The sequence below is a fragment of the Idiotropiscis lumnitzeri genome, chromosome 13, assembly GCF_059441095.1.
Source record: "Idiotropiscis lumnitzeri isolate Australia: NSW breed Sydney's pygmy pipehorse chromosome 13, RoL_Ilum_1.0, whole genome shotgun sequence".
Lineage (NCBI taxonomy): Eukaryota > Metazoa > Chordata > Actinopteri > Syngnathiformes > Syngnathidae > Idiotropiscis > Idiotropiscis lumnitzeri.
The window spans coordinates 14,051,272-14,071,928 of NC_142403.1; the positions used below are offsets into that span (position 1 = coordinate 14,051,272).

General features: G+C 41.0%; 3 protein-coding genes across 4 annotated transcripts; 1 reads left to right on the forward strand and 2 right to left on the reverse strand.

Annotated features, from left to right (window-relative positions):
• Positions 1–105: 105 nt before the first annotated feature.
• Positions 106–8,387, reverse strand: LOC148324573 (AN1-type zinc finger protein 5). Its single transcript, XM_088312996.1, has 6 exons — positions 8,220–8,387; positions 6,303–6,503; positions 5,251–5,365; positions 4,958–5,091; positions 4,369–4,473; positions 106–3,506 (listed from the first exon to the last, which is right to left on the reverse strand). The coding sequence occupies exons 2-6, from the start codon at positions 6,460–6,462 to the stop codon at positions 3,358–3,360; spliced, it is 663 nt and encodes a 220-aa protein (XP_088169122.1). The 5' UTR covers positions 6,463–6,503; positions 8,220–8,387; the 3' UTR covers positions 106–3,357.
• A 930-nt stretch (positions 8,388–9,317) lies between these two features.
• On the reverse strand, positions 9,318–14,731 carry plin3 (perilipin 3). Of its 2 annotated transcripts, XM_088312994.1 has the most exons (9): positions 14,570–14,731; positions 12,676–12,813; positions 12,532–12,593; positions 12,244–12,439; positions 11,777–11,859; positions 10,635–10,887; positions 10,228–10,562; positions 9,799–10,017; positions 9,318–9,715 (listed from the first exon to the last, which is right to left on the reverse strand). In XM_088312994.1, the coding sequence occupies exons 2-9, from the start codon at positions 12,809–12,811 to the stop codon at positions 9,563–9,565; spliced, it is 1,437 nt and encodes a 478-aa protein (XP_088169120.1). In that variant the 5' UTR covers positions 12,812–12,813; positions 14,570–14,731; the 3' UTR covers positions 9,318–9,562. The 2 variants fall into 2 exon arrangements, with proteins under 2 accessions (XP_088169120.1, XP_088169121.1); XM_088312995.1 differs by lacking the exon at positions 12,676–12,813 and having other exon boundaries at positions 14,570–14,728.
• A 1,247-nt stretch (positions 14,732–15,978) lies between these two features.
• Positions 15,979–17,551, forward strand: LOC148324575 (uncharacterized). Its single transcript, XM_088313500.1, has 2 exons — positions 15,979–16,492; positions 16,597–17,551. Exons 1-2 carry the CDS (start codon positions 16,300–16,302, stop codon positions 17,403–17,405), a joined length of 1,002 nt encoding a protein of 333 aa, XP_088169626.1. The 5' UTR covers positions 15,979–16,299; the 3' UTR covers positions 17,406–17,551.
• The last annotated feature ends 3,106 nt before the right edge of the window (positions 17,552–20,657 follow it).

Genomic DNA, 20,657 nt, shown 5'->3' on the forward strand with positions numbered 1-20,657 from the left:
CATTAGTTCGATTTGGTTTGAAAGAACAAAACTACCATATTAGGCAGACGAATCAGTGACACAAGAACGCACTAATGCAGCATCAATGAAAACAAGGGCAACTCATTTAAAATAAACTTTGTGATTTTATTGTTTTTTGTACTTGAACATGTCATACAATCCTAAATCTGAAAAAGAAAAAAACAAAATGAAAAGATATCTGGTGGTATTTCTGGAGGGGGGAGGAAGGCGCTCTGGCTGGAGTGCCAAGAAGGGACAAAAACAACTAGCATTCTGGGAAAAAACAAGATTTCCATTCACACCCATTAGTTCAGCTCTTTCCCATCGGACAAAATAAACGAACTCTTCATGTGTCTTGGGTTTTCACGTTCTGTTATCGCCAATTTACACTAGCTGTGAGATGATGAAGACATTAAAGATAGAATTTTAAAGAAACTCTTTTAAAAAAAGGGAGTATATTAACATTATTTAGCTAACAGTCACTCGCTTTCGACCTCCATCCTCTTCTCAAACAGTCAATATCTGCGCTTTGAATGATTCAGGTACAAATTCCGTTGGTTTACATTCAATCAACTCTTTATTTGGGAGGAATCGAAATCTTAACGTGGAAGGGTCCCCAAACGGAATCCAAATGTCCTGAAAATGACACTTATGACTAACGGCCTGTCATCAGATTGCGCTGGTCCCTTAAATGGTATTTAGTGTCGAAAAACTGCCCCCCGGAAAAAAAAAAAATCCCCCTTTCCTTTCCATCTTTTCAAACGGCAGTTGACATCACTATGCTACAAATGAAATAAACGCATGGATGGAGGATACTATGTCATACAATGAATACACGTGGCCTGCAGGAGATAATCCTTGCACTGTAAAGGAGTGGTAGGCTAATTTTGCAAAGCACTTAAATGCACTATTCCTTTAACTCTCGCACCTTTTTTCTATCCAGCAATTACATGAGCAGGAGCCATAATGTATGTATTTACATTAGGGGAGGTGTGTGGGGGAGAAACATTTGTTAAATTGGACCTACCTCCAGTTTGCAGCCAAGCATTGTGCTACTGTTGGGTGGCTACAAAACTGTAACGCGTATGTTAGGCAGCACACATGCATATTAATCATTATTTCTATCTTTCAAGAAGCAGCTGAAGGGTCGTATTCGGTTGTACAAGCATACAGAGACACAATTCACAAAAAAAACTTTGGCATATTAGGCTTTCGGGTGAACCCTCCAGATGATCCGGAAATGCGCTGTAACCTTTACAAGTGATCTTAAAAGTGACTTTTTCTGTTCTCCGGCGAGGAGCGGAACGGCAACATTTTCATGGGTCGAGAACAGCAAAAAGTACTGAAATATTGAAGAGTTAGAGGCGCATTCAAAAGTTCAAATGACCTTAGGTCAACGCATAAAGGTTACAGAGCATTTTTATACCAATCTGAAATTTCATCTGAAAGTCTACTATTACTAACATTTTGTGAGTTGCCTATTTGGAGCACTTTTTTTTTTTTTTTGCAAGCCGGGTCAGTTTTCATTCAGCACATGTCAGTGGTCTGCTGGTGCTTGGAGCGACAGGGAGCTTCACTCAATGGCTCACAAAAAAAAATAAAACAAAGGCCATTCGAAAGCAACATCGCGCCTTTAACAATCAAGTAGAATGACGACCCAAAATGCTGAACAAAACTGAGCAGGTGCGCCACACGCCTCTTAGGCCCCTTTCACACTTTGAAAACCCTTTCCGTCCATTTTCATTTTTGACCAGAACATCGGAATTCCATTTCATAGCAATTTTTATTTCATCAGAACAGCTGAACTTTATTTACTTTTCGTATTGTCAGAATCCTTAGCGGCAGGCTCATTTCTCCTAATGCAGTAATTTTGAAAATGAAATGTTACCAATGCCGCCCCAAAGTGAAGCAGCAATCATCAAGTCGAGGTGTGAGGTGCTACAATGAACTCGAAATCGTCTTTATTTCACCTTGTCAACTGGAAATATTCTCAGATTTCTGTTGTTCTTCATGAAAGCAGGCTTAACATCCAAATCAAGGCATTTGCAATTATCAGCATTTACTTTAGGAAACAATATTTTTGCCCATTTTCTGAGACTTTGTGGACTAACTTGGGTATTTTCTGCAGTCAATTTGAAATAATTTTTGAATTAACAAATTCAAATGAAAGCATGTTTTTATCTCATTCATAATTGAATCCCCTCTTAAAATACTGAGATTTATCAATTATTAAAATAATCGTTAGATGCAACCTTACTTGGTATTCAGTTAATGCGCTTAATGCATTTTCATAAAGATAAATGGAGATGTTGCTTTTACTTCACTTTCTGTAAAGCTGGTGTGAGTCGAGAATAAACGCGCAACCTTCCGTTCTGGCGCGGAAACGTTACAGGGGTCCGTGTGAAAGAGGCTCAAAGTCAGCGGTTTCGCTTGTGCGCCTTGTTTCCTAATCCATCCCAAGTTACCTTTTTTTTTTTTTTTGCACAATTCGACACATGGTTTCTCCCTCTCTTCTACAATGGTTACGCTGAACAATCAAGATGGAATTCACTGAAAAAGTGCAAATCCTTTGCGATTTGCCGACATGCTGCCAATCCTCCAGCCGACCCACCAAAATAATAAAAAATAAATAGAATGCAATCACACAAGCTAACTACAATATATTAATATAGATCATCTGAAGTCATACGCTCATTAAAAGGAAAAAAAAAATATTAAAAAACATATTCAATCAATCGGTTAAGTCACATTAGCCCCGCCCTCCCGCTTCGATAACTGTTCATGCACCCAATAGAAGTCAATATATCAAAGAGAGGGACACTGCTGGAAAATTCTGACACTAGTCCAAAGTGTGGTGATTGAGAGTTGGGAGAGAATAAAAAAAAAAAAAAAAGCCAATTTGACAGAGAAGTTGACATCATTTCTACTAGCGGCGAATAGAATCTGAAGCCCTTAAAAAAAGGTCTCGCTGATCTGCTGGTTGGTGGGCGGTTGACCTCATTGATCCATTCTTCTTTCTTCACAGGGATGGGATGAGAAATTAAAAGACACCCCCGCCCCCCCCCTTCAACAACAACAACAACAAGGAAATTTAAACGCCTCCCATCCCCGCAGCGTATCCGAGCCCCTGCTGCTCTTCTCCCACACATACGCGCACACTCGCATACAAACACAATCATACAGAAAACACTCAGTCACTAGTGGAGATGCTAGTAAGGGAAAGTGTCTGGACAGTGGCTGCGAGTGGGTCGCCCCCGCCCTTCCCCGGCTTAAGATCACCATGAACGAATGAAGCCGTGATATCGGGTGTCACCGTTGTTGCCAATAGTCAGGAGAGGCGTGCGCGTCGTCGAGTCTTCATAACTTCTGAATTTTCTCGGCCACCACGATGGGGTTCTCCTTGCGTATGCGGGCGGCGGCGGCGCTCCGGTAATCGTAGGGACAGTCATGTTTGTCGGAGTAACGGTGGATGGCACAGAACAGGTTGCCGCAGCGGCAGTCGAAACCTGCGGCCCGGGAAGAAGCACAAGAACGCGACGGTGAGATATTTTCACGTCACCACATTTACTGGGTTGCGCGGATTCTACACTCGAAAAATCTCTTGCCACCAAAACAAGCAAAAATGTCACAAAAAACGTCACTGATTTCTGAAATTTGAAAAATAGTCAAGCATTTGTTTGCCCTCAAGATTGTGATTTAATATGGAATTATTTGTTCAAGGTCCTCATTCCATGTATTTTTTTTAAAGACGAGCAATAAATGATTCTGGATTACGGCAACATCAGATTTATTACACAAATGTTTTGGTTTTATAGGTTAGGCTTACTCTAAAACATTTGAAGCGTTCATTATGACAACTGAGCAAAATTCTACCCAACAAATGTGGTGTAAACTTAAATGAGGAAATCAGATTAAAACTGTTGTTCAAATCTGCAAACAAATCTATGACTTTCGTACATCAACTTTTTGTTTCATGAATCAATATGTAAACATGTCGACTGCAATTCTCGAGCACTGGAACTATCGAGATGCTACACAAATAAAACGTACATAAAGCTGCTGACTGAAATGAAGGCGACGTTTCTTCTTTTTCTTTTCCAAATTGCAGACTTTGCTATTTGAAAATTGCATTCTACAACACTGAAATATCAGTTTGAATCATTGTTTTATACTGAGCCGTGGGGCCAATTTTACATTAGTAAAATCCCACGGCACACAAAAGAAACCATCCTACGCAAAGACATATTCAGAAAAAATGTAATCAGTGCACCCGCAATTTTTTGGGGTGACGGGTTTGGGGTGAATAGCGAGGGTTGGCTGTGAAACTGTCCCTTGCCACTATGAGGCAAAATCATCACAAAGTCTTACCAGTGAGGCCAACTTTCTTCCGGCATGAAAAGCAGCGGTTCTTTTTCTTGTTTTTATCAGGAGTTTGCTCACCATCAGAGGTCTGTGCAGCTTCTCCCGCTAGCTCTGCGAAGACAAGGAGCCAATTGTCAATTCTTGATGGACGTCGCGGGGCACAAAGTCCAAATGCAAGGAGTCATATACAAAACAGAATAAATGTTATTGCGATCAAGGAGGATCTGGCCAAGTTTCTGTGAGTCTCCGAGTTGGCTGACTGAAGCGCTTGGTACAAAATCAAAATGTGGACAGATAGTTGGGAGTAGAAGGGGGTGGCTCATACGACGTAAATGGAAGAGTTTTTAACTATTGTTTATGTTTGTGAACCCTAGCCCTAAAATGGAAATGACTACTTTCCTATCAGCCATTGTCTTGGTGATATCGTGGGTCAGTTGAGGGCGTTATGGAAAGAACACAAAAAACAGTTAACTGCAAATAGCTGAGGCTCGCTTCCACAGAACAATAAATGAAAATGTTCAAATGGTGAACGGCAAATAAGTGTTGATTAGGATGTTACAAATCTGTCTCCCGCTTTAGGTTCCTGACTTCGTACCCGAGGTGCTGGACGATTCCTCCTCTTCAGCATCATCAGCCTCGGCTCGATCCGAGTCGACGGCTACCGAGTCCTGGGAGATGCTCATGGCCGTCATCTGTTGAGTTACTGGACTGGCAGAGCCAGGACTGACACTGCATCAACATAACATCACCACACGGAGGTGGTACATTAATCTGGTAAAATACACACCACCTTATTTTTCTTTTTCTTTGTTGGGGTCCTTGGAATAATTCTCCCTTTTGGACCAAAGATGTACCGGTTGGATGCACCGGCCATCATGTGGAGCCCACCTGGATGTTGGTTCGTCGGGTGAAGTCCGCGCTGACGCCTCTGTGCTGGGCGCGGGGGCCGCGCTTTCTGGAACGACATCAGCGGGCCCCGGCATCCCCGACGGCGACGTTGCAGCTGCGGGGGGACAGGACAGTCTCAATTACACGTCACGTTGCTGAGCATGTGATCCTTTTTGCACTCATGCCATCTGAAACTCTTAATTTCAAACACTGGAAAATGCCATGTAATTGCTCCAAAGATGATTTATTTACTGCAAATGCATCATTTCCCTACGATCTTGCCCAATTAATACACATTGCACTACATGTTAGTGTTGCGCTGCAGATTCAAGTTAAAAAGTACATTATGGTTGGCAATATTGTAAGGGTTCCATGTTTTGTGCACAAAAAAATTGCACTGAAGTTTGAAGCAAGAGAGACTTCAAAGAAACTAAGATATTTAGACTTTTTTGGCACCTTTCTTTGGGCAACGGCATTTATAAATCTTGCTTATGCCTTCAATTTTATCTAGTCACCAAAAAAAACCAAAAAAAAAATCAAACGGCTCAATTAAGATTGGGATTTCTAATGACTTGCTAAGATCCAGAAGTCAATTTAAATTGACATAAATACACACATGCACCTGCAAATCTAGACATTCTCAACTGACAGCAAACTCATGCGAGAACGTAGACATCAAAACTAAAAACAAGTTGTGGCAGTGCATGAAGAAAAACCGTTTACACACAAGATGTTGACTTGTATTTTTCAATATTCTATCTTCAAGTGTTTCTACAGGGAGATGTAGATGGCGTAATTTGCTTCTGAAACTTTTAATGAAAATTAATTTTTTTAGTATTCACGCGTGCATCATTTTTGCCACGGACTAAATTAACAAAAACAGTGACTTTGATAGAAAAATTGCAGATGTGCTCTATCCCCGCGGGCTGGATTGGACCCAATGACGGGCTGTGTTGTGGCCCGCTGGCCATATGTTTGACACCCTTGCTGTAGATTGACTTGTTTCACCCCCCCCCAAGCATTCACAAATACGCCTCATGCCTTCATCCTACCTTTCTCCCCCGGGGGACTGGATCTACCCCCTCCCTGTTGTCTCTGTAGGTGTTCCTTGTAGCAGACCGAGCACATGCCGTTGTTTCGGGGGTTACCGTAGAAACCGCATCCCATCGTGCAAAGCATTGGCACCTGGGTCTGATTGGTCTCCTGAGCCATGCTCCAACAGAGAGGGTGAGGGGGGGTGGGAATGAATCTTCCTGAGGAGGGGTGGAGGGATTGCAAGAATTAGTCAAGATGATTATCGTTGAGTAAAGGAATGAGGAGACTGGGCTTTGGAGTTGTTGAATACAAACAACTCCAAAGTCCACTTCTTACACGGCACAACTTAACTTTGCACGACAGAAAACACAGTGTGTGCGTGTTTTGGGGTCTTTAGATAACGAATACACTCCACCTGGACACAGTTTACATTGTGAGAAATGCAAATTTGCCAAGGTGTATGCCAGGGTGAAGTTTGGACTGCTAATTGACGTGCCCCCTCCCACCCACTGCACGCATGTGTACCGTGTCGTGCGGTTGTGCATCGGGATGCAAAATGTCCTGTTAGTCAGTGGCGCGCCACACGTTCGCACTATACCTCGTTCTCTGTGTCATCCGGGCCCCGTACTTTATCATAGAGCACACTTGAACCAAGGAAAACAAAAATGAGCCGAGTTCACCAACAAGAGTTACCAAGTGACGTCACCAACACGCAACGAGTTGTTTTGGTTTTTTTTCTTCTAGTCGGTGTGTTTTATTTAAGTCGAGACAAAACTCGAACCTGCCTGCGATAATGAAAACGTCGTTGCCTCGCTACAAAGCACAAGGGGTCTGATTGAAACGGATAAAGGGCCGTGAATTAAACACAACGTAAATCGCCTTTAATTAATGGCTGCTGGACTCGTGTATTATCAGGCAGACACTTTCTAACAATGTGCAACTCGATAGCGAGCATTATATCATAATGGGTAAATATTCGAGAATCATTCATCTAATGATAATATACACCCAAAGTCTTTTCGGAACAAACTGGCTTGCCGTTCAAGGAAATTGTAATATAGACTTTGTTGTGTGTGTTTTTTTTATTCAAGTAAAACGGTATTTTCCTAATGTGTTAAATAGGTGCACATATCGGAACTCAATGAGGGTTAAAATTAGCTACTTGGAGTTCCTAAAATCGGCAAATGGGTGTAGGTTTGAAAAGGAAATGCTAATATCGATATTATCGTGCTGTTCTTCAAGTAAAACTACTCACCACAAATGTCAAGTTTGTGCACTTATTTGAACTCACCCAGGGTTACTTTGCAGCAAGTGTTGGATAATATTAGTGAGTAGCTATTGAATTAAGTTCATTAAAACGAAACATTTGACGTATCATATATAGTCGTGTATTCTTGAAGAAAACGCCACAATATATTAAAACGTAAAAATCGCGACCAAGTAGGCGAAAACGGTTTACAGCGTAGCTTACAACACTCAAAAAAACAACAAAAGGAACAGATATTTTAACATGTTCACCTACGTCCTAAAATGTATTTAAGAAAAAAATGAAGTGTTTTTTTTTTTTAAGACGAGCCAGTGTGAATGAGCGCTTCGAGTTTAGTCGGCAGCAGGAAACAATTGTCGACCTGTGGGGAGTATAGCACAAAGCAAACAAGCCTCGCCGAACAGCAACAAAAAAATTACTTTAATCTCTTGTCACTCGGTGGGGTCTTATCGTGGATAAATGGTGACAAAGGAGAGGGAGAAAGGAATCTCCGTAAATCCCCTTGTGTCGAAAATTGAACAAAAGCCGAGTGTTAGCCATCGGCTAGTGTTAGCTCAGATGCTAATGTAAGCGTCCAGATAACATTAAGGTCTGCCGTTTCCATCAAGCAAACAAAGATTCACGCCGGACGAGGACTTTCGCACGGTTCGAGCAGGATGGTGGGTACCTGGGCGTCACGGTACCGGTGGCTGTCGACGACCTTGGGTAGAATTTTTGTCGGGAGAAGTTGTGCACCGAGCGGCCTCCTACGCTAGTGCGCGAGCTCCCGACATTGGAAACAACCAGCATGACGTCATCTCACAGCAACATTAAAAAAAAAAAAATAACCACCGGACGCTTCACTACAAAAACACATGTAAGTCCTGTACCGACATTTATTCACATCATGTGAAATTTAAAAACAGCATTAAAACAAAAGGTTACAGAGTGCTTATGCCAACTTACAAGGATACTTTAAACTAAAAAGCAGACAATTATGCTTTTAAATAAAGTGCACTGACTATATAACGTTCGAAGGCCACAAGTCCATTAGGATGAATTAAATAAATTCAATATATAGCAAACGATAAAAAAAAGCGTTGTGGACCACCAGTGAAAGCCATGTCTGGGTTAATATCACTATTACGTGCCTTTGGCTGTGTGTATGAGAATTGCTCAGTCAATATTAAAATGCAGCAGAATTAGAAACATTTAAGACAAGTACAATGACAAGTCGTCTCGTAGAATGTCTTTTCTTCTCCATTTTGTATTCAGTGTATGCACATGATTTAGCCATGTCGCGCACACTGCTCTGCTAACTAGAGTACTGTAATTTGTGAAAAAAAAAAACTTATATTGCCCACAAGTCAGTTATTAAATTGATTCGTTTTGGTCGTGTACATTCTATTTTCATAGAACATTTTGCTTGCATCCCTTAAATTGCTGTCCACCCTGTCATTATGGGGTGGAATTTTTCAGTGACATCACAAGCCATATTTTAATATATATATTTTTTCAAAAGTGGCTGAAATGGTAGCAAGTTGCAGAGAAGTGATTTTTTTTTGGGTGGAAAGGGAACGTCTCATGGCATCACATGTTAATATTGACTCATCTAATATTTTAAAAAATATATATTGCTGTTGCATCTCTAGGCCAAAGGACTGTTGAGGTATGAGAAGGAGTTTCAACTCAGGTCATGACATTGACACGTAAAAAAAAAAGTACTTGACTGCCATCTTGTGGTATCTATTGGCATGGCAATCAAATGTTTTGGGAAATAGTGGGGTTCATTGTAAAGGCATTGATTTATTTGCTATCTCCTAGTACATTTTAAGGCATTTAATTTTAAGGGCAAGTTCGTAAATTGAGATTGAAATGATTACAATGTTTTGGGATATACTTAGAGCTCAAAATATCAATATAGCCAATCATCAACATAGAAGATGGCAAGTCCTCATGTTTTTCCACCACTTACAGAAGGTAGAGATCTAATACTATGTAATACAATTATTGAAAAAAACAAAATCAGGATTAAAAATCGTTTGAATTTTGTTGGAGTGATCCGGCAGACTGCGTCTCTCCCCCCATCCTCTCTGTGACCATGGGGGCAAAGGGTCCCACCAGCCAGTTGAGTGGTGTGTTGTTGAGCAAATACTCCGTGACACCATCCAGAGACTGTTGAACCTAGAAAAATTGGGTAAACAATTACGTTTAACACATGGCACAATCCAATCCGTCACAAACAGATGAGGTGGGGAAATTCGTACTTGGGTCAAGTGGCGACGGCTCCTCTCCAGAAGGAGTGGCGTAAGGGCGCTGGTGTCCAATAGAGAGGCTTGCAGTTCGTCGGCCGAGCGTCTCGCTCTGGTCAGCTGCTCCTGCACGGCTCCTGGCAGACCCTGAGCGCTCGACACCACGTTGGAGCTAGCCGAAGACAACTGCTCGCTAAGGCCCCGCACCATGGAGAGCACGCGCCACTCCAATCGCTGTGGAAAATGACAGTTGATATTAGGCATGAAAATTTGTATTACCCAAGGATGCATTTTAGCTCTTGTTGATATACAACCCATTTCAACAACAATAGATTAATTGTCATAACATGTTGGGTTGTTTTAACAAAGACATTCATTTCCTGCTTACAGTATACTAGACAATGTGAAGTACAGGAATAACCAAGTTCTTCTAAAAGCACCAACCTCCGCCTCATTCTGGCTCCCATCGGAATCAGCTTGCCCACCTCCAGGTTGCTTCTGGCTCCACTCAGTCCAGCGCTGCTGCAGCTGCTCTATTGCGCCCCCTATTTGGTTGCTGCCCGAAGCCATACTGGTACGGGCGGTCTCCAGCAGGTCCAGAGTGCTGGTCATTTGGGCCACTGCGGCGTGTGTGGCATCTCTGGCTCGTCGAGCGCGCATCAGAGATTGCTGGAGCGCTCGCTCTTGCACTTTGGTCGAGAGGTTGCCCAGGCGGACAAAGTAGCTGGGTTTGGCTGATGAGACGGCCCCCTGGCAAGTGTCAGGTTCAGCCACAGCAGCTGAAAAACAACATTTAATGAGATTGTGAAAAGTAGTAATACATTCACACACCCATTCCAATGACTACCCACCCAGCTCCCTTTCTGTAAGTGGCAGGTTTTGCTCCACCCAGTCCTCGGAGCGAGTCAGGGCCATGCCCATGCCGCTGCTGACCATCTGGCCCACGCTGGTGCCCATCACGGTGCTGATGCCTCCACTGACAGCCGCCCGGGTCTTCTCCATGCCGCCCATAACGACCCCAACGACGGCGTCTTTGGCAACGACCACGGCGTCTTTGGCACCTGTCACCGATTGGCACACCATTCCGAATGTGTCTGACACCACCTGAAAGAAGACCGTTGAAAATAATGTCATGTGTGGATTTTTAAGTTTGCTTCCAACGACAGGGGCTACCGCCAATGCAATATGCAGAGGTCATGCTTTGCAGCCAACGGGAGCGCCACCATAGCCCATTTACAGTTGCGCCATAATAGGAATCAACAAGGAGGGGTTGGGGGGAAGCCAACAAAAGTGTTGATGGGGTTGTGTATTGCATTTATGTGACATGAGTGTGTATGTGTGTGTTTTTTACACTGATAACGATTTGCTAAAGCTAAGAACCAAAAGGTGTTATTGTTGCTTGCCCAAATAGTATATTTACAGGCTGTAAAGGCAATGTTCAGAAACATTGCTGGTGCACATTTTTTACCAAATCAAATAACGATGACTGACATAATTGATTTCAGTGTTTTGGGCCTTTTTTATTATAACTTTTCTTTTGATTGTTGCATACTTGCAGTTTAAATTTTTCCCCATTCAATTATTTACTCTAACTACTGCTTTTACATCAGCACCTTAATAATTTAACTGAAGCAAAGCCACCACCCCCAATACTTCCATCAGAGAAATAATACACAGTGGTTAAGTAACCTTTTTAAGCTTGTACAGTACATGTAATTTGACTTCAAAAAGGTTGAATTCAATTTTTGTTTACTAGGAAAAAAAATGCTTCGAAAGCAACCAGAAACTCTTAAGTGATTGTGTCTTTACAATTTTTAACGATAATTTAAAGTCATTACTTAAATCACCAGCCCCTTTATTAGGTACACTTGCAATATCTATGACCATATTAGTTGATGTAATCGGGATCCCTCTATAAATTAAAAAAAAAAAAAAAACTATAAAAGGGCTTGATCAAAAACAAAAATGTCGCAAAATAGGTTTCCTTTCTGACCTTTTCCGCTGGCTGCTGAAGAATAGGCAGCTTCTCTTCCATCTTATTCAGACCTTTCATGGCGTAGTCATTCACTGTCGCCACTGTGAAAAGCACATGTGACATTTTTACATTGTGTGGCACAAAAAGTTACAATAATGACGCTAGGGATTGTTATTGTGCTGCGTTAATGGAACATTTCAAACATTTAGATTACGAGGCTTGCTCAGGAGGAAAAAACAAAACGGAATTGTTTGCAAATATACCCAAAGCTAACACAGTCATTACAGGAAATATTTGGATGAAGAAAACTTCCAAGGTTTTACCATAAATAAAACAATAAATACAGTGGTGAGGGAGTGTGCCTTTCTCATGCTGACGTTTTATACTGCCGCCAAACAACTTCAATGCGCCGTTCATGACCTGTGAACATCGTATTACGGGACTGTCATGAACCGAAGACCCTCTTTATTAAACTCCAGACCTACATTGTGGTTCAATAATGTTCAAAAGAGGCTTGGATCCCGTGGCGGCAGCCGCTCCAATAGTTCGGACGCCACTTTCGGCCACATTCATCACTCCTTTCAACATGGGCACGCTGTCTTTGGTGCTCGTGTAGGCGTTGCACACCGCATCGCAAGCCGAACTCACCAATGGCAAATTGCTTACTCGAGAAACAACGTTCTATGGGGAGGAAAGCAAAACAAAAATCAGAAAAACACAAACACAGTGCCAGAGGTTTTGTAAATTGTGTTTTAGGTCGTAGTGCACATCACCTGTTGCTCCCCGTTAGATGCAACTCCAGTCTCAGTCTTCTCGCCGTCTGCCATTGCGACTCCTGAATGAAATCGGTCAAGAAATATGAAGCACAAAATATGAAGCCGATCATAATCATCCATCCATCCATCCATTATCTTTACCGCTTGTCCTCACAACGGTCGCGGGGGTGCTGGAGCCTATCCCAGCTATCTTCAGGCAGTAGGCGGGGTACACCCTGAACTGGTTGCCAGGTCGCAGGGCACACATAGACGAATAACCATCCGCGCTCACACTCATACCTAAGGGCAATTTAGAGTGTTCAGTCAATCTGCCATGCACGTTTTTGGAATGTGGGAGGAAACCCAGCCAGGCACAGGGAGAACATGCAAACGCCACACAGGAAGGCCGGAGCCGGAATCGAACCTAAGTCCTTCGTATTGTGAGGCCATTGTGCTAACCAGTCGGGCCATCGTGCCGCCCCGACAGGACCCACTCCCAAAAAATAAATAGAAATTAAATTCACAACCAGTTCAAAGAGAAATACAACAAGCAAAATATAAATGGGAATAAATTAATACAGATGAAACAAATGAAATTTAGGTCATAAATGTGCCCCTGGCAGCCCAGGCCACCCAACACAGGAGGTTCTATTGAGATAGTAATTTGATCATATCATGTTTGCTTAAGATAAGAACACTCATTGATTTGTATCGTGAATTTGCCTTATTACCCCATAATTGCTAACGAGCTTCGTCAACGATGTGGTCAAGGGTGACATTCTCTTCTGTTGCTGTCATCACCCAGTGCACTCTGACTGCAAAATGTCATCTTGTTGCAACATCTCGGTTGGGCAACGTGTTTCAACAGGCACTGCGTGATTATAAGTTTTATTACAACTGCGACTCCCTGATAAACTCACTTGAGAAGATTTCTGGAGAAAACTTACATATGTTTGACGGAAAGGCTGTTATCAGAAACAAGAACACTACAACCAAACGTGGCAATTTAAACCTTATTTGAAGGTTTTCTGCTGCATTCTGTTGAAGTGGTGTACTGCAAGAGCTATTGAGCTGAAATGACCTTTGATATCTAGCGGCCAACTGGCATGTCAGCAACAAACTGTTGAGACACCTGCAGTAGTAGAGTAGTGTTATATTTGAAAAGCACCATACCTTACAACTGCTGTCCCTTATCTTACGTCATGTCTCTCAACATATATTGAGCCAAGGCAACCATTTTACATTACAAAAATACCGCAGCATACCACCAAACTGGGGCTGCAGCTTATACATATTTTTGGAATTCATTATTCTATCGATTACCCCATTAATTAATTGATTGAGAAATATTTAGCATTACTGAACGACGAAATCTGCCACTGATGTTCAGGCATTATCACATTCCACATTACAATATCGAAGACTGAGAGTGTGACTCACAAATTGACTCAGTGAGAGCGATGGGGTTGTTAAACTGACCCCGAAACTGACAGTCACGTCTTGCTCTGTCATATGATAGCATCAGGTTTAGAAATATGAATAAACTACTTTAGTACAAACATCTGAAAAACATGTTACTTTCCACCACGCTGAAGCGTAAAGGACTTTATAGTCAACACCGATTTTATGTGCTCTACAACTAAATCTTAACAGGATAAATACAAAAATGTTATATTAGTCCTTCCTGTAAAGAAGACATTGGTACGTCAAATAGACCCCCAAAGAGGGCGGAGTGTTACGATCGTAGTGACACGGCAGCTGACTTCCCTAGCACTTTATGGATGACGAACTTTAACCCAGATGACGAACTCACTACGAGTGTGCACATTTGTCATTTTGTGCTTTAGCAAAATAAATAAATCAATAAATTAAAAAAACAATCACAACTCCTCACACATTCGAAACATTCAACACAATTGCGACATTTATGTCGCGAATCAAGCTAATAAGGACATGTGACGTCAATTTAGCTAGTTAAACAACACGGCTGCACAAAGTTAAAAGGCCAGTTTAAATAAGAAGACTCGAACTTTCGGATATAAAAGTGTGAGTTTACCCTGTTGCTCGTGGTCGTGGGTTCCTCTTGTGGTAGTCTGTCCCGTCTGTCGGGAGACGTTTGTTTCTGTCTGTGCTCAAACTCTCCGGAGAACCGCGCATTGGCAATTTTAATACGGACTGAAGGTGGAGTAGGGATTTACAACGTAAACTTTTGACCAATCAAATCACAGCGCACCACAAGTCAGAGGTTACCTCAGACATCTGAAAAACTACCAGGACTACAACCCCGCCCACTTTTGGCTTGTTCGGCGACGTCTTTCACTGACGTCAGTTTTTGAAGTTTCGTTTTTACATTTTTCACATCTTAAATGAATCACTTTATAATAGTAATAATAATAATAATAATAATAATAATAATAATAATAATAATAATAATTATTATTATTATTATTATTATTATTATTATTATTATAACAGATAATGAAATGTCGCATCATAAATTTTCTAGTACTTAGGTTACATATGTTCTATTTACAGTAAGTATGAAACAATGCATATCAACGTAAAAAATGTTCAATATCTATCCATTCATTATCTGTTCTGCTTTTCCACACGAGGGTCGAAGGCGTGCTGGAGCCTATCCCAGCGGTCTTCGGGTAGTAGACGTGGTCATCCTGAACTGGTTCCCAGCCGATTGCAGGGCACACAAAGACAAACAGCCATCCGCGCTCACGAAAACCTAGATGAATGTTTTATTGCTATGATTTGAAAACATAGTATTGAGTGATATTTCATGTAGTAAAAACCCAGAGCAAATATTACTAATAGATTGCAATAAATACATATGTGAAATATATTTGTATCATATTTATGTGAAAGTGTGAAAGGAAGACAAGAAGACGGAGAAGCAAGGCGGAGGCCTCAACTTTCTTAATCTGCTTTTAGCAGCTGTGTTGATACCTCTGATATAGGTAATGTGACAATGTTTTTGCAGTGTAACGCTTTGATGGATTCTTGATTCATGTACACAGTAATCTCTCTCATCCACACACATAGGAAAACAAATTCAAGTGTCTCCAGTGGCTCGCATGAAACCCCACCACTTAGGTTGGAGACACCCATGTAAACAGGGACTCTGAAAAGCAATAAAATGAGAGGGAACAAAGAGATACATTCAGAACTTAGAGACAAACATACAGGTAATATTGTCAAGAGTTGAACTTTTTTTCCCGCTATCTTGGTACCCAACCTCAACTCTCGAGCCTTATTAATAGAAATTGCCCTTTTTTAACATTGGTGGTTGTTTTTGTGGCCGAAGTAGTAGTAGTGCGCGTATTATCTGCAGTTATAATATGGTAATTTTCGTTTTTATATTGTATATCACGTTTTTTTCCGACAGTCAATTTAGGGGTCTCTCTCTCTCTATGTACCAGTAGGCGGCGGTGTGGGACATAAAACTTTATTTGCCGAACGCTATTCAACAAGCACAAACAGAAGAAGAAAAATACGGAAGAAAATACAACTGCCTACTGAGCGAGAGAGCGCGCCAGCGTTGATCTTAATCGATCGTTTTTCCCCCTCCTCGGTTGATTTTGTTCTTCCAGCAGCACACACGTCTAACGTTCGACACGAAACAAAACTGTCGCGGCCTTGAGCTTCAGCTCGTCAAAGCGAACAAGTTTATAGACGTTCTCCTTAGCTTAGCTTGCTAGCTGCAAGCGACGGAGACAGGGGCGTTCAAATTGGGGAACACGTCACTAAGCAGCGAGCCAGCTCGATCGTGGCAAAATGTGTAAAGTCACCATATTGAGAGAATTAATGAAGCAGCGACTAAACCACGCTGTGGAAGAAATATATCAACTTTTTGAAAGAACCATAATGGAGTACGAGGAGGAACTTAGTCGAACAAAGGAGGAGAAAGAGCGACAAGGCCAACTGCTGGGCGCCGTTTTAAAGTCTCATGGTGGCATACAGCAGGCAGGTTGGTGAACTTTCTTCTCCCACATAACGAGAGAGAGAGAGACGTTTTTGTCCATCCAAACATACTTTTGATTAATGATGTTTTGCTGTCCTTGTGTAATGTAGACATGCAGCGGGTGTTGTTGAAGGGTCAAGAAGAGGAGCCAGCCGCAGAGCACCCTCTCATTAAAAAGGAAGAGGAGGATGTGTGGAACAGTCAGGATGTGGAGCAACCTCAATGGCCAGAGGTGACAGAAGAGGAAGATGCTGACGTCACGTTCACGTTGCCTGACGAACCTCAAACTGAGCAACGACACTCGGACCCAGAAAGCACCTTCGCTCCATTGTCAGATATAGAAGACGACTGTGATTACGGAACAGCGGAATCTTTCCGTTGCTCGTTTTGTCATAAAATATTCTCCTCCAAGGGAAATATGAAGAGACACATGAAATCACACCAACAAACACAGAAAGTGTTTTCCTGCTCCGTTTGTACGGAAAGTTTCCCGACCATAGGTCTGCTCCGCTCGCACAGGAGACGACACACTGTCACCAACTCTGACAACCCCAAATTTAACTGTTCTGAATGCGGGAAAACTTTTGCAAAGCTTGCCCGTTTAAACAGACACATGGCAAAACACACCGGAGAGAAACCATTTGCATGCTCGTTTTGCGGTAAGAAATTCACTTGGCATTATGCTTTGAAAAGACACATGAGGTCACACTCGAGCAGGGAACACTTCTCATGTCCGGTGTGTGCTAAAGGGTTCACGACAAAGTGGTACATCGCAGTGCACATGAGAACGCACACCGGCGAGAAACCGTTCCAATGCAACGTGTGTCAGAAACAGTTTCATTTTAAGAACGGGTTTAAGAAACACACTTGTGTCGTGGACAACCAAAACACAGTCAATGAAGAGCGTCTGACAAACTGACTTTGTCATACACTCGTGCGTTTTTTTGCATGTTTTTATATAGAGATTCTTTACTGTAGTTGTAATTTTTGTTTTTAAACGGTTTCAATAGAAATGTCTTTTAATGTACCCCTTATTGAGTTCAAATAAAGAGTTTCGTAAAATGATTTTGTATTTAAAAACAATTAATGGCACTCTATGGATGACAACACGTACACGACCGCTACTGCGTTAGCTTAGGCTAGTGATGGTGTTCAGACTTGCGTCGAAATTTAGGTCACACCGGACAAAAGGAAATAAAATTGGTGAAAAGCCTACCAAAAGGGCAAAAAATTGTAAATTGGACACATTTTGACAGAATACTTGACAAAAATAGAGCAACCAGGTAAGCGTTAATGCTATCAAGAAACATTGGGTAAGAAACACATTTGGTAAATATATATAATAATATATTCAATACAGTAATGATTATATATTTACAGGTAAAATATATATATATATATATATATACTTTCACAATTTTAAAACATTTATTCCAAAAAAGCATCACAAATTGCAATACCTTTACTGTTTATTAAAAAGGAATACATACAACGTTAACGATGCAATAACGGTAGACAGCCATAGGAGGGCAGTGTTTACCAACTCAAACGTGGACCCGAGTCACGTGACCTATCACGTACATGGATCTGACTTAATATTGAACACTGCGATGTGCAACCAACATCTCTGTCGGGGAAATACACGGGATGCTAAATTACATTTCGATGTGACACTAATTGCTTTCATTTGATGCACTGTACACAATATTTTTCCAATTTCAAAACAATGTTTCCCCAGGGAAATAATGTAAAATGAATGAATTTATTTCAACCCATCACCATCATAAAAGTCTTTATTAAATTTACAAGCAAGGCTTTGAGGAACAATTTGACACCCTTAAATGTCAATCATCTGCAATACACTCAATCTTCCACTGTATTAAGATGCGCTTCAATGTGAAGTCAGCACGAATAGATGCTGCGTGTATTCCCCCCCCCCCCCGCTCCCCCCTTTCAGATAAACAATATTTTCACGAGTCAGCATTACAAGCATCCTTTGGCATGACATATTTAAGAGACACCTGACCTCAGCAGTGCGTGACTTCAACCACAAAACAGGAAGTGGCAGCACATGTTTCCTGAAGGCTCTCGGCTTGATTTGATACTGTTGATCGAGGCCCAAATTGTTGTAACTATAACGGACTAATTGCCCATTTGGAGATAACCGGAACTCGCCGGGACCTCCGGGTAAAAACTGAGACTCCGCATCGACTGCCCTCTCTCTCGTTCGTTCTTTCTTTCTCTGCCTGGGGACACCTTGCCAGACAAGTTAGCGATTGTGCAGCATTTAGCAAAACTCAATTAAGCGGCAGTAATTTTAGAAATGAAAAATAAACACACTTGATTGAGTCTGGATAAGGACTGAGTGCGGACAAATTAATCACAAGGCAACACATCACCAACGCTGAATGAATGTAAGATCCATGTCTTAAATCTGAAGCGGACATCTTATAAAATAAATTTACATTTTCCTTGTTAGTAAAATTTGAAGCGCCTGCCTACTGAAATGATTATTTGAATAATTTGGTTATTGATTTTTTGTTCCCACATCCACTAATTAGCCAAACACTAACCGGTGTCAACAACAGCCAACTCCCATTGGCTGACACCCACGTCACTCACCAGGCCTTAAATTTTAAAGCCACGCACATTTCAAGTCATAGCTGCTAAAATGTAGAATGTGAATGTGAAACATGCACTTTCATTATTGCATTATATGTAGATGTGGTGGTTTAATAATGCAAAATTTATGAGGCAGCCATTTTAAATTTTGTGAAATTGTGAAGTCAAAAAGTGGCTAATGTACATAGTACCGCCTCCACACCGAGTTTCGAAACACATTCCTGTAAGATTAATTTTTTGATCCGATTGATTTGAAGACTTTTAATGCAAAAGCAGAAATCTCCGTTTATTGTGAGTTGAGTGAAATGAGTTTTCTTTCATTTTTGGTTCCAGCTTTACATAGAGCAATTAAGATTATATAGGGTAAAAAAATAAAATGTAGAAAAACTTTCAGCCTTTTATCGAAAAATCTTTTTAAAGCGGTTTCTGGTGTCATTTCATTGCAAAATCAGACAACTCCAAAACAATTTTCATCAAAAAAGGACAACATAAATGAACCCATTAATGTGAAAATTGAAAAAGAAAATGACAAAATTGAACAAACTTGTTTTTCACAGGAGCGCGACAAAATTCAAGTTTGCGATAACGATTACGCTATTTGTTCTAAAGAGCACATGGCACTTGTCGTTTGGTGAAACAAAACCTTTCATTTGTTTTTGATAGGAGCTCTTTGGTTTTGCAGAGTTAGGAAATGAAACAATGGGAAAAATCAATTACAAGCAGCCTAAAAAAAATCCATCATTAACGAGAACACATGAAGGGCTTTTTAAAAGAGCAATTCATTTGCATTGCAATAAATTCAATTTGTTGTTCCATGTTTGTCATCCAACCTCGAGTATCAGGTGTTCACTCTCCAGATGACATTGCAAACGTTTATTCATTTGGCAATTTCGCTCCCCTTTCATCTCAAACTCTTCATCGAAATTAGAGAACGTGGCTTGCCGTCCCGCCCGAAATTAATAGCTGAGCTTGGTTACATCTGGGCCACATTGACTGGAATCTAATTTCCAACATCCTGCGACAGATTTCCTGAGGTATCGGTAACATACGGCGCAGCTACAAATCATTTGTAGCTTTGAAATGTGATAGAAACTGTTGCCTTGCTCCTTTTGATCCCGCGGCGTATTATTATGACTACTTCTGCATTCGCTTTTGTAGTTAATTGTATTCAGTGAGTTTTTATTTAATACGACTTGCTTACAATACATTCCTAATTGGGAAAACTACAGATAGCTACATAGTAAAGGTCTGCGGATTCAATATGTGTCTCGATGCATGGGGTGCGATACGATTCAAGACATTTTCAAGCGAAACTAATAAATAAAAGTGTCAGGACTATATATATATATATATATATATATATATATATATATATATATATATATATATATATAAAGAAATAAAATAAAAGAAAATGATTAATAAAAAAAAAAAAGAAAAAAAAGATAAGATAAGAAAAGAAAAAAAGAAATAAATGAACAATTGACGTTGCATTTTACTAATTTATTGAAGAGTTTTTCACCTAATTTCGTCACACTCCTAAAGATCC

Bases quoted from the DNA above. Each gene is read 5' to 3' on its own strand.
- LOC148324573 (XM_088312996.1), bottom strand. From the start codon at position 6,462: ATGGCTCAGGAGACCAATCAGACCCAGGTGCCAATGCTTTGCACGATG. The intron at 4,474-4,957 runs GTACGAAGTCAG...TTGTCTTCGCAG, and splicing joins GGAATCGTCCAGCACCTCGG to AGCTAGCGGGAGAAGCTGCA. The intron at 3,507-4,368 runs GTAAGACTTTGT...CCCGGGCCGCAG, and splicing joins GAAGAAAGTTGGCCTCACTG to GTTTCGACTGCCGCTGCGGC.
- plin3 (XM_088312994.1), bottom strand. From the start codon at position 12,811: ATGAGTGTGAGCGCGGATGGTTATTCGTCTATGTGTGCCCTGCGACCT. The intron at 12,440-12,531 runs GTGATGTGCACT...TCCTCCCCATAG, and splicing joins CATCTAACGGGGAGCAACAG to AACGTTGTTTCTCGAGTAAG. The intron at 10,018-10,227 runs GTTGGTGCTTTT...CATTTTCCACAG, and splicing joins GGAGCCAGAATGAGGCGGAG to CGATTGGAGTGGCGCGTGCT.
- LOC148324575 (XM_088313500.1), top strand. From the start codon at position 16,300: ATGTGTAAAGTCACCATATTGAGAGAATTAATGAAGCAGCGACTAAAC. The intron at 16,493-16,596 runs GTTGGTGAACTT...TGTGTAATGTAG, and splicing joins TGGTGGCATACAGCAGGCAG to ACATGCAGCGGGTGTTGTTG.